At 57.7% G+C, this 11774-nt stretch overlaps 1 protein-coding gene across 1 annotated transcript; it reads right to left on the bottom strand.

The window, feature by feature from the left end:
- Window positions 1–746: 746 nt before the first annotated feature.
- On the bottom strand, window positions 747–10614 carry MPO (myeloperoxidase). The gene is made up of 13 exons (XM_027567492.1): window positions 10518–10614; window positions 10301–10394; window positions 9800–9975; window positions 9450–9573; window positions 9234–9363; window positions 8913–9119; window positions 7750–8068; window positions 5404–5564; window positions 3914–4169; window positions 3276–3446; window positions 2421–2658; window positions 1496–1710; window positions 747–836 (listed from the first exon to the last, which is right to left on the bottom strand). The coding sequence occupies exons 1-12, from the start codon at window positions 10591–10593 to the stop codon at window positions 1503–1505; spliced, it is 2160 nt and encodes a 719-aa protein (XP_027423293.1). The 5' UTR covers window positions 10594–10614; the 3' UTR covers window positions 747–836; window positions 1496–1502.
- Between the last annotated feature and the right edge of the window lie 1160 nt (window positions 10615–11774).

The following is an 11774-nucleotide window of genomic DNA, read 5'->3' as shown; positions in this document are numbered from 1 at the left end:
TTATGGGAGGTCTTAAGGTGGCCTGGGGCTCCTGTGGGTCCATGAGCCTCGGCATCCTGCACACCTTCAGGTTCCCAGCTGGGGGCGGAGGGGGAAAGGGAACAAGGTGGGCAGGGAGGAATCTACCGGTCTCAGATATAGGGGTCAAGCTCCAGGCAAGATTATTTGGGAAATAGCCTCCTTCCCTTCCCTCAGCTCTGGCCCTGTCCTGGACCCAGCCATCTGTTGTCCCTGCTCTCGGAAACTGGCTGCACGAAGCCAGGACTGAGAAGGAGTCTGCTGTCTCAAGGGCCTCCAACCCATCGCACCAGGCTGCAGGGATGCACGATCCAGAGGCGCCCCGTCAGCTGGGAAGGGCCTACTTTCCCATCACACCTCTATTCTTTCTCTCCTGCAGGACAGCATTGTGTCCCCTCCACCCCCAGCACCTGACACGGGCCTGACACAGACTGAGCCCGCAACAGATGTTCGCCAGAGCAGTGGATGAGCGTAAGGGCTCGGTGACCACAGATTCTGTCCTCCGGGGTGGTGTGGGTGGAAGGCGAGTCAGGATGGTCTGCTCGGTGTGACCTGGCCCGGAGGCTTCTAAGAACTGCCTGCTTGGTATGTGTGCATCAAAGAATGACTCCCGGAGACCCTCACCACCATTTCCGAGGCACGGACCACACTGGTTCAAATTCAGAAGCCAGAGCAAGCCTCATGCCGAGGCTCCAGTCCCATAGCAGACATGGACAGAGCAAAGATCCCCATCGGTGGTGCTTTATTATCATAGATGTCAGGTACAAACGCATGGCACAAAAGGGCCAATGGGCCCCACTTCCTTTCCAGGTGGGCTCCTGGGAACAAGCAAGAGAACAGCATAAGGAAGCAAAAGGGGTGCCACTGACCGAGCCCTGCTCCCCTGAGCCCACAACTCAACCACCACACACAGCCTAACTGCTCATGCTCGTTCCCCCGGGGGTCACTGGGTCACCTCTGCCAACCTGGACACTGTCACTTATAAGCTCCCTGGGGGCAGACATGGTGTAAATGGAGCCTCTAAGGAGCCACGACAGCTTTTATTTGCGAAGAAGAAAACTCAAGGTATTCTCGATAAAAGGGAGGTTGAGTCATTTGTTCAAGGTCACACGGCTGGAGAGCTGAAGAGTCAGGATTTGAACCCACCCACCTGGCTCCGGACTTGTGCTCCTCACCCATGCACTCTACGATCTTCCGTATACTTACTACTCACATAGGCAGCAAACACAGACACATACGCACGCACACAAAACACCTCCCATGGTCACAGAACACTCACACATAGGAAATGCAATTTCTATATGATGCGCGCACACACACACACACACACACACACACACACACACACACACACACACACATGAATGAATGTCTAGTCACTCATTCTCTCAGCCAGAACAGGGATGTGCTCACCTAGGGAAGGGGCCCCCCCCTGGGCCAGCCCAGGGACTGTCACCTCACCACCATACCCCCTTACCCAGCCTCTAGTCACTGTCCCTCCAGGAGGTCAGGTCCAGTGCAGGGAGTGTGCTACAACTGACAAAGTCCCGAGGGAATGTGTTGGACATGAAGATGTTGTTCTTGGACACGATGGTGATGCCCGTGTTGTCACAGATGATGCGGGGCAGGGAGATCCTGGTCAGCGCCTGCTGCTGTTGCCTGCTGAACACGCCCGTGTTCTGCCACCAAAACCTGCGTGGGGACACCCACGGACATTGCACCCAGGCTGTCCTCGGCCGGAAGGGCCTCCGCTGGCTCGAGCCACTCCCTGGATGTAAGAGGTCCACCACAGCCTGGGGGCTTTCACACGCGTGATGCCCTCTGCCCAGCATGGAGGAGAGCGCAGCTGCCGGGGTGCCTCTGCTCTGCCCCCACTCCGGTGGCCCCCGGGGCCCCACTCACGCTGCACAGGGAGCTGGGCCCACGCTTACTCACGAAGCCCTGTGCCCTGGCCCGGGGCTGTGTCCGTGGGGGCGCAGAGAACCTTGCGGTAGGTTTATAAGGGGTCCACCCAGAGGAGGACACCTTTCTCTAGTTTTCCCAAGAGCGCAATACGGGCTAGGTAAGAACTGGGCATGACAGGTGTCAGGGACACAGTGACGTCACTCTAGGAGAGCCCTGGGGGCTGTTCAGCAGCAAGCACTCTGACACCGGAGAAGGGGTAGGTAAGAGTTGCGTTTTCTCTGTCTTCCCTCCTTCACAACCAGGGGCCCAGGTCCCTCCTGGCTGCACCACCAACAGGTTCAGAGCACATGAGGGATGACCTCAAGGCCCCGGAAACCCTGGAAATCACGGATCCCTTCCTGCCCCTCACTTCACAGGCAGAAGTGGGGGTGGCGCCCAGAGGTTGGGAAATAGGCCTGCAACCACACAGCGGGCCTGAGCAGCTCGCCACCCCTCACCGGTCACCATCGCGGAGCTTCCTGAACTGGGTCCCAATGAGGCAGGCCAGGAGGGGGCCCACGCGTCCGTAGGGCTCCAGGGGCTCGGCCACGCCGCCCATCCAGATGTCAATGTTGTCGGGTGTGCCATACTGCTGCATCAGCTTCTCCGCCAGGGCCAGGTTCTTCAGCACCGTGCCCAGCTCGCCCACTGTGCTGGGCTGGGGGAGCCCGCAGAAGCGCCTCCAGGCATTGTACCCTGTGGGGGTAGGGGGGAGCGGTGGCTGTGGGAGGGTCCCACAAAGCCCACCTCCCCAACACACTGACCCTGGCTGTCTACCGAAGGACATGAGGGAGAGGAGGACACTGAGGGGCTTCTCCCAGGCTATAAGCCCCCATTGAACCCTGAACTGAGGGGCCAAGACCCTCTCTCTTTCCTTTGCTCTCTCACTGTGAGGCAAATCCTAAACTGCCCTAACTCCTACAGCGTCCAAGAGCAGGAACATCTCACTGTCCCCCTCTGAAGATCTCAGACCCGTGAGGGGTGAGGTGTATCTAGAAGGTTCAGCCACACCAGCTGTCCCATAATGTAGGCACAGACTTTGGGGTTAGGCTGATCTGGGTTCAAATTCAAGCTCGATCACTGACTTGGCTGGAGAAGAACCTAGGCAAGTTCGGAGTCTCTTCAAGCCTCAGTTTGCTCATCTATAAAACGGAAGTGATAATAATCCTTTCCCCCTCAAAGTTCATGTAAAACAAAGCAATATGAAATGTGATGGAGCCAGGTTTCCAGCCCACTGGGGCAGCTGGGGGCACCCGAGAGGGCAGGGCCCTAGAGTGGGGGCGGGGCACAGCCGAGCTCCTGCAGGCCCTCACCTGGGAGGCCATGGTCCCGGCTGCGCTGCATGTTTAGAGCGGGCAGGTCCAGCCCGATCCTCATGACCTGCTCAAACAACCGCTCCCGGATCTCGTCCACCACGATTTGGTTCTGGCGATTCAGCTTGGCAGGGGTGGCCATGAGGCCCCGCAGGATGGGGTCAATGCCACCTGGGACAAGAGAAACAAGACTTGGGGAAGGATCTGGCTCAGCAGCCAGAGCGCAGGCTGGAGTGAGGGAAAAGTCCCAGGTGCAGTCAGGGGATTGCAGAAGAGGGCTGGGCACAGGCAGCTCCCGGTGCCAAGGTGGCCTCAGTGGGCAGGTCTTCGCTGGGGAATTGAGGTCTCAGGGGGTTACGCCATTCAGACTTGCAAGCTGGGGTGCACCCAGCCCCTGGGCTCCTGGGTCACTGAGAGTCATAACACACAGGAAGGAGCCAGCTCCCTATGAGCCATCTCCACCCTACCCTTTATTATTATATACAGAAGCAGTCAGGTGAACTGAGGCTGGAAAGTCAGATAAGGTCCCCAAAGGTGGAAGGAAGAGGCTTTCCCCTGCCCCGGCTCCCTGCGGCCACGGCCACCCCCACCGTGTCCTCAGCTGCCAGCCCACTGTCTCCTGGCCGAGGTCCCCTCACCTTCCAGCACTACCCTCCAGGTGGCGAAGAAGACCTTGCTGAGTGGAACGCGGGGGTTGGGCCCCATGGGCTGATACTGGTTATCCAGGCGGAACATGAAAGGTTGGATGAGGGTGTGGCCATAGCGGAAGGCATTGGTGAAGACGTTGGCGATGCGAGGGTCCACCGAGTCATTGTAGGAACGATAGCTCGGCAGGTACTTCCTCATGGCCTGTGGTCCCAGCACCAGGGGCAGGTAGTCCCGATAAGTGATGATCTAAAGAAAAGTCCCGATAAGTGATGATCTAAAGAAAAGTGCTCAGAGTGGCCTCTCCACTCACCCTCTGTGCAGTCTCTGCCTGCTCCTGGCTTGGGGGGCGGGCGGGGGGGTGTCCCTCCATTGTCCATAGCCAGGGAGCTGTCTCCCGCTGCGCTGGATCTGGGTCTAACAGAGTGGCACTGAGTGGCAGACACAGAGCTCCAGGGCTTGCCTGCTGTGCGACCTTGGGCCAGTTATGAACCTCTGTGAGCCCCAGTTACTCAAATGTAAATTAAAGATAATTATGCTGCCGTCTGTCTTAAAGGATTAAATAACAAAGGGCTTTGTTCGTCAATAGCTCCTTTGCCCTTGAGTTATTCATGTCTTTTTTTTTTTTTTTTTTCTCCTAACTTATAAGCTCCTGAGGACAAGGGTTGTATCTCATTTCTCTTGAAATTACTCGGTGTCCAGCAAGCACTTGGCTCACGATAGCGTTCAATTTGCATTTGTGGAGGAGGGGAGGCAAAAAGGAAAAGAGCCACCCTAGATGATTTCCCCCAGGGCAAAGAGAAGATATAGATTCTAGAGTCTGGAATTTTCTGCAAGGCTTAAATGAATCTCACTTAAGTTCTTGGTGCAAAGCCAAAACTTACCCTCCGCACCTGCAACTCTCTCCCTCTCCGGAGTCTAAGATATGAAAAAGGTGTGCACGTGTGTGTGTGTGTGTGTGTGTGTGTGTGTGTGTGTGTGTGTGTGTGTGTGTCTTGGGGAGAGGATGGGGGTGCTGAAGCATCAGAAGCTGGGAGAGAGAACCAGGAACAGTTCCCAGGGATAAACAAGGGTGAGGGATGGGGTGGCTATGATAGAGCCAAAAGAAGAGATGAGTGGGTAAGGGAGCGAGGAGCCACAAGGAGATGAGGAAAGGAAAGGCATTTACTGACCAGCTACTCTGCGCCAGGCACTTCAGACCCACCCCTTTAAGCCTCCCGAAACCATTCCCGATGGACAGGACAGCAGAAAGGGGAGCCAGCCTAGGAAGGAGGGGATGGAAGGCAAGTAACCTTTGTCAGGCACTTAGTATCTGCCAGGTGTTTTCACATATATCATTTAATCTTTACAGCATCATGGATGCACACACTGAGGCTCATGGGGGTTAACCTGCCCCGGGTCACACAGCTAGGATGTGGTAGAGGCATGTTTGGATCCCAAGCCTGCCCGACCCCTGGCATCACCAATGCTCAGAACTGCCCACCTGGACCATGGCTCCCACGATCTTGCGGGCTTCCTGGTAGAGCCTCTCTCCATCCCAGCGGGGGTTCAGGCGTTTGAGCTCTGTGGCCAGCCGGTTGTGCTCCCGCACAAAGAGTGTGTGCATGGAGGTGAGCTCAGGCATCTCACTTGAGCGGGTGTCCCCTTGGGGAAGCAAAAGCTGCTGTCATTCCTAAGATCCCATCAGAACAGACTAGCTCCACCGAAACTCCCTCCCCAGCCAAGGTCTGAAACCCAGACTTCCTCTCCATCCATCTTTCCACACCATGCTCAGTTTACACCTCCTCTAGGAGGTCCTCCCTTGATGCCCTGGTCCACCATGCTAACTTCTTCCTCGGTGTAGGGGCACTGCTAGCTGCAGATGCTCATTCAACAGGCATCAGAGCTGACACGTGACTTGCCACATTCTAGTAGCTGAGACGGGGAGCTCTTTGAAGACGAGGACCATGGCTTGAGCCTTTTTGCATCTGACCCTCCACCCAACTCACACATAGACATATGGAGCTTAACACCATGCCTGCTACAAAGTAGGTGATCCCTACACTGCCTGGTTGACTTACTCTCTCGATGCAGGGAAGGCCAAAAAGGAGCATGTGTGTCGGCGCCCCCTACTTTCCATGCCCATGTCAGACAGCACTCTCTTCCTGCTCAAACTGGATGCAACCTCAGAATCCTTCTCAACACAGGACTCTAGAAAGCCACTACCATCTGATCAGAGTTGCCATCCCCATCCTTACTACATACTAATTTGCAGCCTGCTCAGGCTCCTGAGAGTGGGGGTGAGAGGGGGTCTAGGGCACAGGATGTTTATAGTCCACATCTGAGACTGTAAAAAAAAAACAAAAACAAGTGAAATCTCTAATCCCTCTAGTCCTCCCCACCTTTTCTCTGGAAGGGCCAGAGAGTTAGGGCCGGGCCCTTTTAGCAGGACACTGAGTCTAGTCTTTATTAGCTCCTGATGCTGGTGGGAAAGAAATTCTTTGAGAGCAGATTTACTATCCCATGAGCTGCCAGAGGTCACAGTGATCCAGGCCCAGGCCATGCAGCTTGACGCCAGGATGGAGGTGGCCGTAACTGGCTGAGGAGTGCTGCTCTTTCCTCACTAGCCCAGAAAACTATGGGCTCTGGAGTGGCCTGGAGCTGACCTTGATTCTCCTCGCCAGGGCCCAGCCAGGGGCGAGATCGCCGGAAGCCATCAGGAGGAGAGGCTGGGAGGCCAGATGTGAACGGAAGGGCCTCAGGACCACTATTGGATTTACATTAAAAAATATTGGACGGGTACCTGGCTGCTCAGTTGGTGGGACATGTGATTCTTGATTTGGGGGTTATAAGTTCCAGACCCAGAGTGGGTATAGAGATTACTTAAAAATAAAATCTTGGGGTGCCTGGGTAGCTCAGTCGGTTGAGTGTCCAACTCTTGATTTCGGCTCAGGTTATGATCTCAGAGTCCTGAGATCAAGCCCAGTATCTGGCTCCATGCTCAGCAGAGTGCTTCTCCCTCTTCTTTTGCCCCTCCCCCTGCTCTCTCTCTCTCTCTCTCTCTCTCTCTCAGCCCGTCTCTCAAATAAATAAATCTTCTTTAAAAATTAAATAAAATCTTTTTTTAAAAAATTGGAAAATTTCTGGGCGTGGGCACTGTCACTGCCCCGACCATATCCCCAGGGCTGCCAGGTGTTTAAATTTAAAATCTTGCCCTCTCTTATTACAGGGACTCAAGACGACAGGAGGTGATATTCTGGAGCAGCACCGTCCCATAGAACTTTCTGAATTGATGAAAATGTTCTACATCTGTGCTGCCCTATATGGGAACCACTAGCTTATGAGGCTACCGAACACTTGAAATGTGGCTAGTGCAGCGGAGGAACTGAATTTTAAATTTAATTTAAGTTAATTTGCATTAACTTAAATTTAAATGAAAATTGCCACGTGTGACTAGTGGCTAGCACAGTGGATGATGCAGTTATAGAGAGTGAGGATGCCACGTTGCTCTCTGTCCCCCTAGTTCCCTGTCTCTGAGGACTCAACTCTCTGCCAGAGTCCAGAGGGAAAAGGGCAGATGGACAGAGGCTCCTCAGCCATCCCTGAGTCTCCTTCTTAGGTTGGCTTTTTGGTTTTTGTTAGTTTTGGTTTGGGGTTTTTTGTTTGTTTGCCTTTCTGCCTCCATCCAACTTGTCACCAAGGCAACTGGATTAATATGAAGATGGTGAGGACAGAGTCTCTCTAAATGCAAACCCACAGGCTGCTCACCAACAGGCCCCCTGTGGCTCCAGCGCACCCACACACCCCCCACCCACCCCCGCACCACCCCAGGTTCCCACTCGGGGCTGACCTGCCAGGAAGCAGGGGATGGTCACCGAGCGGTTGGTGAGGAGGCAGGGATCGTCATGCAGGGTGTCAAAGGGCAGCAGGGCCCGGCCGTTGTCGCTGAAGCGGGTGTTGACAGCCAGCAACCCCAGCTGATTGGAAGTGTTTCGAAGCTTAGTGGCCAGAGGGTCCTCGCTGCCATAGACCATGCTGGCGTCCACGAAGGAGGTGAGCGCGTTGATCTGATTGCGAATGGTGATGTTGCTGTCTGTGCAGGCTGGCGAGGAGCGGAAGAAGGGGATGCAGTCACGTTGGTTCTTGATGCGGGGGTCATCTGGTGGGATCTGTGACACGCAGACAAGGCCGGTTGGCTCTCCTGTCCACTCCCTACCCCAAGGTCTTGATCCCACCTCCAAAGCAGCCTGGAACCCAGGACCAGAGGGTGAGACCCAGACGCCAAAACGAGGGCTCTTCAGGACTTCTGGCCCCCTTGGCCTGGAGGGAGGCCTCTCAAGGCCCACAGAGGATCACTGCCTGATGTTGCACCAGTAGAGTTCCTCTGAGCTTCGAGCTTTGGGGGTGATGACCAGAACTCTGGAATGGGGGATGTGTGACCCCCTGGAGGAGGGCCAGCCAGTCCTCGCCTAAACTTCATTTCTCTCCCTCCTTTTCCCCACCGTGTCTGCCCCTCCCTCCCCTGTTCTCTGGATGCGGTCTCCAACTCTCAGCCTCCTTTTGCTTTTCCTTTCCTGCGCCCCCCGCCCCCTTCCCTGTACCTTTCCTGTCTTTCACTCTGGCCCCTGCCTTTCTCTCTTCTCTCTCCCTCTCTGCCATTCTCCTTCCTTTCTCTCCTCCTCTCCCTACTGTGCTCCAACCATCCAGTCCCCTCCAGCCCTCCTGCAACCGACAGCCCAGGCTCCGCGCAATGTGCGCCCAGGGGTGGGGGGCAGGAAGGTGGTGGCCCTCTGTGCGGAGGCAAGGGGACGGAGCACCGGGCACCTGCACGCGGAGGTTGGAGGGAGGCGGGAAGTTCCTCGGCCCGGAGGCGGAGGCAAGTGGGTGGGCAGGGCCAGCCTTACTCAGTTGCCGGGGAGGGAACTCTGGGCACAGAGGGAGGTGGCCGCTTCCAGGAAGGATTCTCCGTCTCCCCACCCGGCAGGCAGCGGCGGGGCGGGAAGAAGGGAGCACCTTGAGCGGGAAGCAGGGCGGCTGCTGCAGGCAGCTGGTCTCGCAGTCGACACTAGTGACGAAGGAGACCCGGGCGGCCGGCTCCGGGCTCAGGTCGAGGTCGTGGTCGATCAGCTGCCCCCACTGCATGAAGAGGAGCGAGCGCTCCTGGTCCGGGGTCAGCTGCTCCGTGGGGAAGCGCACGATGGCGTTGGAGACGGCGCGCGCCTGCGGGACACGGAGCGTCAGGGGCCGCCGGGGACCCCGCGCGCCTCCGGGCCGGGCCTCGCTCCACCCCCCCCCCCCGCCAGCCCCCACTCCCCACCGCCGGCCGGCGCTCACCAGGGGCACCGGGAAGCCGCCGCGCTTGACCCCGGGCGTCCAGCCGTAGGGCAGCGAGAAGCCGTCCTCGTACTCGGCCGGCAGCCAGCGCGCGAAGGCGCGGTTGGAGGCCCCCAGCGTGGGGCTGCGTCTGCAGGGGGAGGACGCGGCGCTGACGCGAGGGGGCCCCGCCGGGAGTCGCCCGCCAGCCCAGGGGCCGCCCGCAGCCGGCCGCACCTGTTGTTGCAGTGGCCGGTGATGGTGCGGTACTTGTCGTTCTCCGGGCACGTCACCCTCACGTCCTGGTAGGCGCAGCCGCTCGACGTGGACAGCAGATTCAGCTGGGTCGGTGTCAGCACGTCTGGGGCCGGGGGTGGGGAGCGGGGGGAGAGGGGCGTGGTTGTCGTGTCCCCCCATTTCCTATCCTAAGCTGGGGACGCTTGGTTGGGGGCCCAGTCTGAGGACACGGAGAGCAGACTCCCGTGCCCCTGAGACTTCCCGGGAGAGGAGTGGGGGGTGGGGGGTCACTGGGAGATGACCGAGGTCATTAGTGGAGCAGGAGACCGGGGTTGTAGGGCGGACGGTACCAGTGACATTGAAGGGCCCGGGCCACAAAGGCCGCAGCTTCCCCTCCAGCAGGCTTAGGGCCACGTGCAGATAATCAGCAGCCCTCACAGCTGTCCTGGTGGCTGCCACCGGCTGCTTGAAGTAGGACAGGAGTTCCATGGGGCTGGCCAGGCCACTGTGAAGCCGCCGCTTGATGCTGCTTGGAGAAGGGAGGGGTGAGGCCAGAGGCAGTGGCGGCCGGCACACTCAGCAGAGCCCTAGCCCCAGGTCAGCACGCAGGTCGGGGTAGACAGACCCACAGACAGGAAAAAGGTTCCACTTTGTAAACAGAGTATGGACCTGGGTGCCCAAAGAGGCAAGGCCACGGGGAGGGATGGTTTTGAAGGTGTTCTCAAACCCAAAGACACAAAGACTGATAGACAGGGGGCTCCCTCCCCGCCCACGAAGTCCCCACGTCAAGTTCCTTCTCCGAAAGACCTGGGGCAGCCTTGCCCGGAGCTGGGAAGTGCCCGGCACCCCACCTCTCCCGCCGCTCCTTGTAGGCCATGTCCACTAGTCGCTTGGCTTCCTTCATGCAGGTCAGTACCACTGAGGTCTCTATCTCCTCCAGGACAGCTGCCCAGAACAGGGGTCGCAAGGTCAGGAATGGGCCCCAGAGCCAGGGTGGCCTGCACCGAGTCCTTGGGACTCAGAACCAGCCCCAACACACCACCTTTTCCCTTCTTTGTGCACCGTTACCTGGACCGGCCCCCCCAGAGCGCTGGGGCACAGCCAGAAAGGCCAGGAGCCCTGTGAGGGCCAGCAGCAGCTTCATCTCTGCAACAAGACCCCAAGCCCAGCAAGTCTGGAGTGCGCAGTGCGTTTGGGAGGAGAGAGCTCCACCAGCCCTCTCCCCCGACCCCTCACTCCCACCTTCACACTCCAGTCCAACCTCAGTGGGTCCTACCTACCTTCTCAGGGAAGGGGTCCACAGAGCCCCTCTTTTGCTAGCTTCAGCCTCTCAGCCCCCAGGACCTCACCTCCGAAGCTCACCTGGTATTGGGCGCATGGCTCACCTGAATCTAGGCCTTTATGTCCTCCGGGCTCAGGGAGGGGGCGGGGCAGCTGAAACCCCGCCCCTCTCTCCTCCCCCACAGGGGTTGGGGTGCCCAAAAGTTGATCCCTCATATGGGAGAGAGGGACAGGAAAGGAGAGACCAGAGCTGTGCCCAGCCTTTGAACTTAGCATCCCACCCCGGAGCGTCTTAGTTCCGTGTGCCTAGGCCAGTGCTGTCCCCAGGGGGGACAGACAATAACCCTCTCCAAAATTCTGGTTAAACTGAGTCTCTGGGGATCCTTCGAAAGGGACAAAAGTCAGGAACCAACAGCCTAAGGAACTATGGGACATGGAGTGACCCCAGAGAAGGAGGGGAGTTGTAGGGGACACCTGGAGTAATGATCCATCAGCCTCGGTGGGGGGGGGCTGTCCCCCACCCCCAACAGTATTCTGGCCCCTGGCAGCCCTCCCCCCCATTCTTGGCAAAAGCTAAAGGGACAGGAAACCTGGCTGGAGACCGTTGGGTTTCATAGGAAAGCCTGGGGGCTACAGGCTCGGACCAAGGTAACTTCCTCTCTCCCTCCTCTCCTCCCCTTTCTTCTGGGCTTTGGGTAGCAGGTTGTCTTCAGCACGCCTGCCATCTGCTGCTGGATTTCAGGAACCGGGAAAGAGCAGAGCTGGATGTGGTTAGTGTCAGTTAGGTGACATAGCCCAGGGCCTCTCTGGGACAAGATCAGAGCAGTTAAGAGGACTGGCGTTAACTTTTAGGATGGATCTGAAATGGAAGAGGGGGAGGTGTCTCCCCTAAAGAACTCTGGCAAAGCCGCTGCCATTCTCAGGCAGGACAGGTACCCTATGACTAATGACTGTGTTTGTCCACCTCCCTGGGCCCTTGTCGGGCTCCCGTGACATTTGGTCTAGCCACGTCTCCCGCTCCAACCACCTTCCTGCCCTCACTCT

This window comes from Zalophus californianus, chromosome 16 (genome assembly GCF_009762305.2).
Source record: "Zalophus californianus isolate mZalCal1 chromosome 16, mZalCal1.pri.v2, whole genome shotgun sequence".
NCBI classification, from domain to species: Eukaryota; Metazoa; Chordata; class Mammalia; order Carnivora; family Otariidae; genus Zalophus; species Zalophus californianus.
Note: the sequence above shows the minus strand (reverse complement) of the source record. Positions and strands in the feature narration are given on the sequence as shown.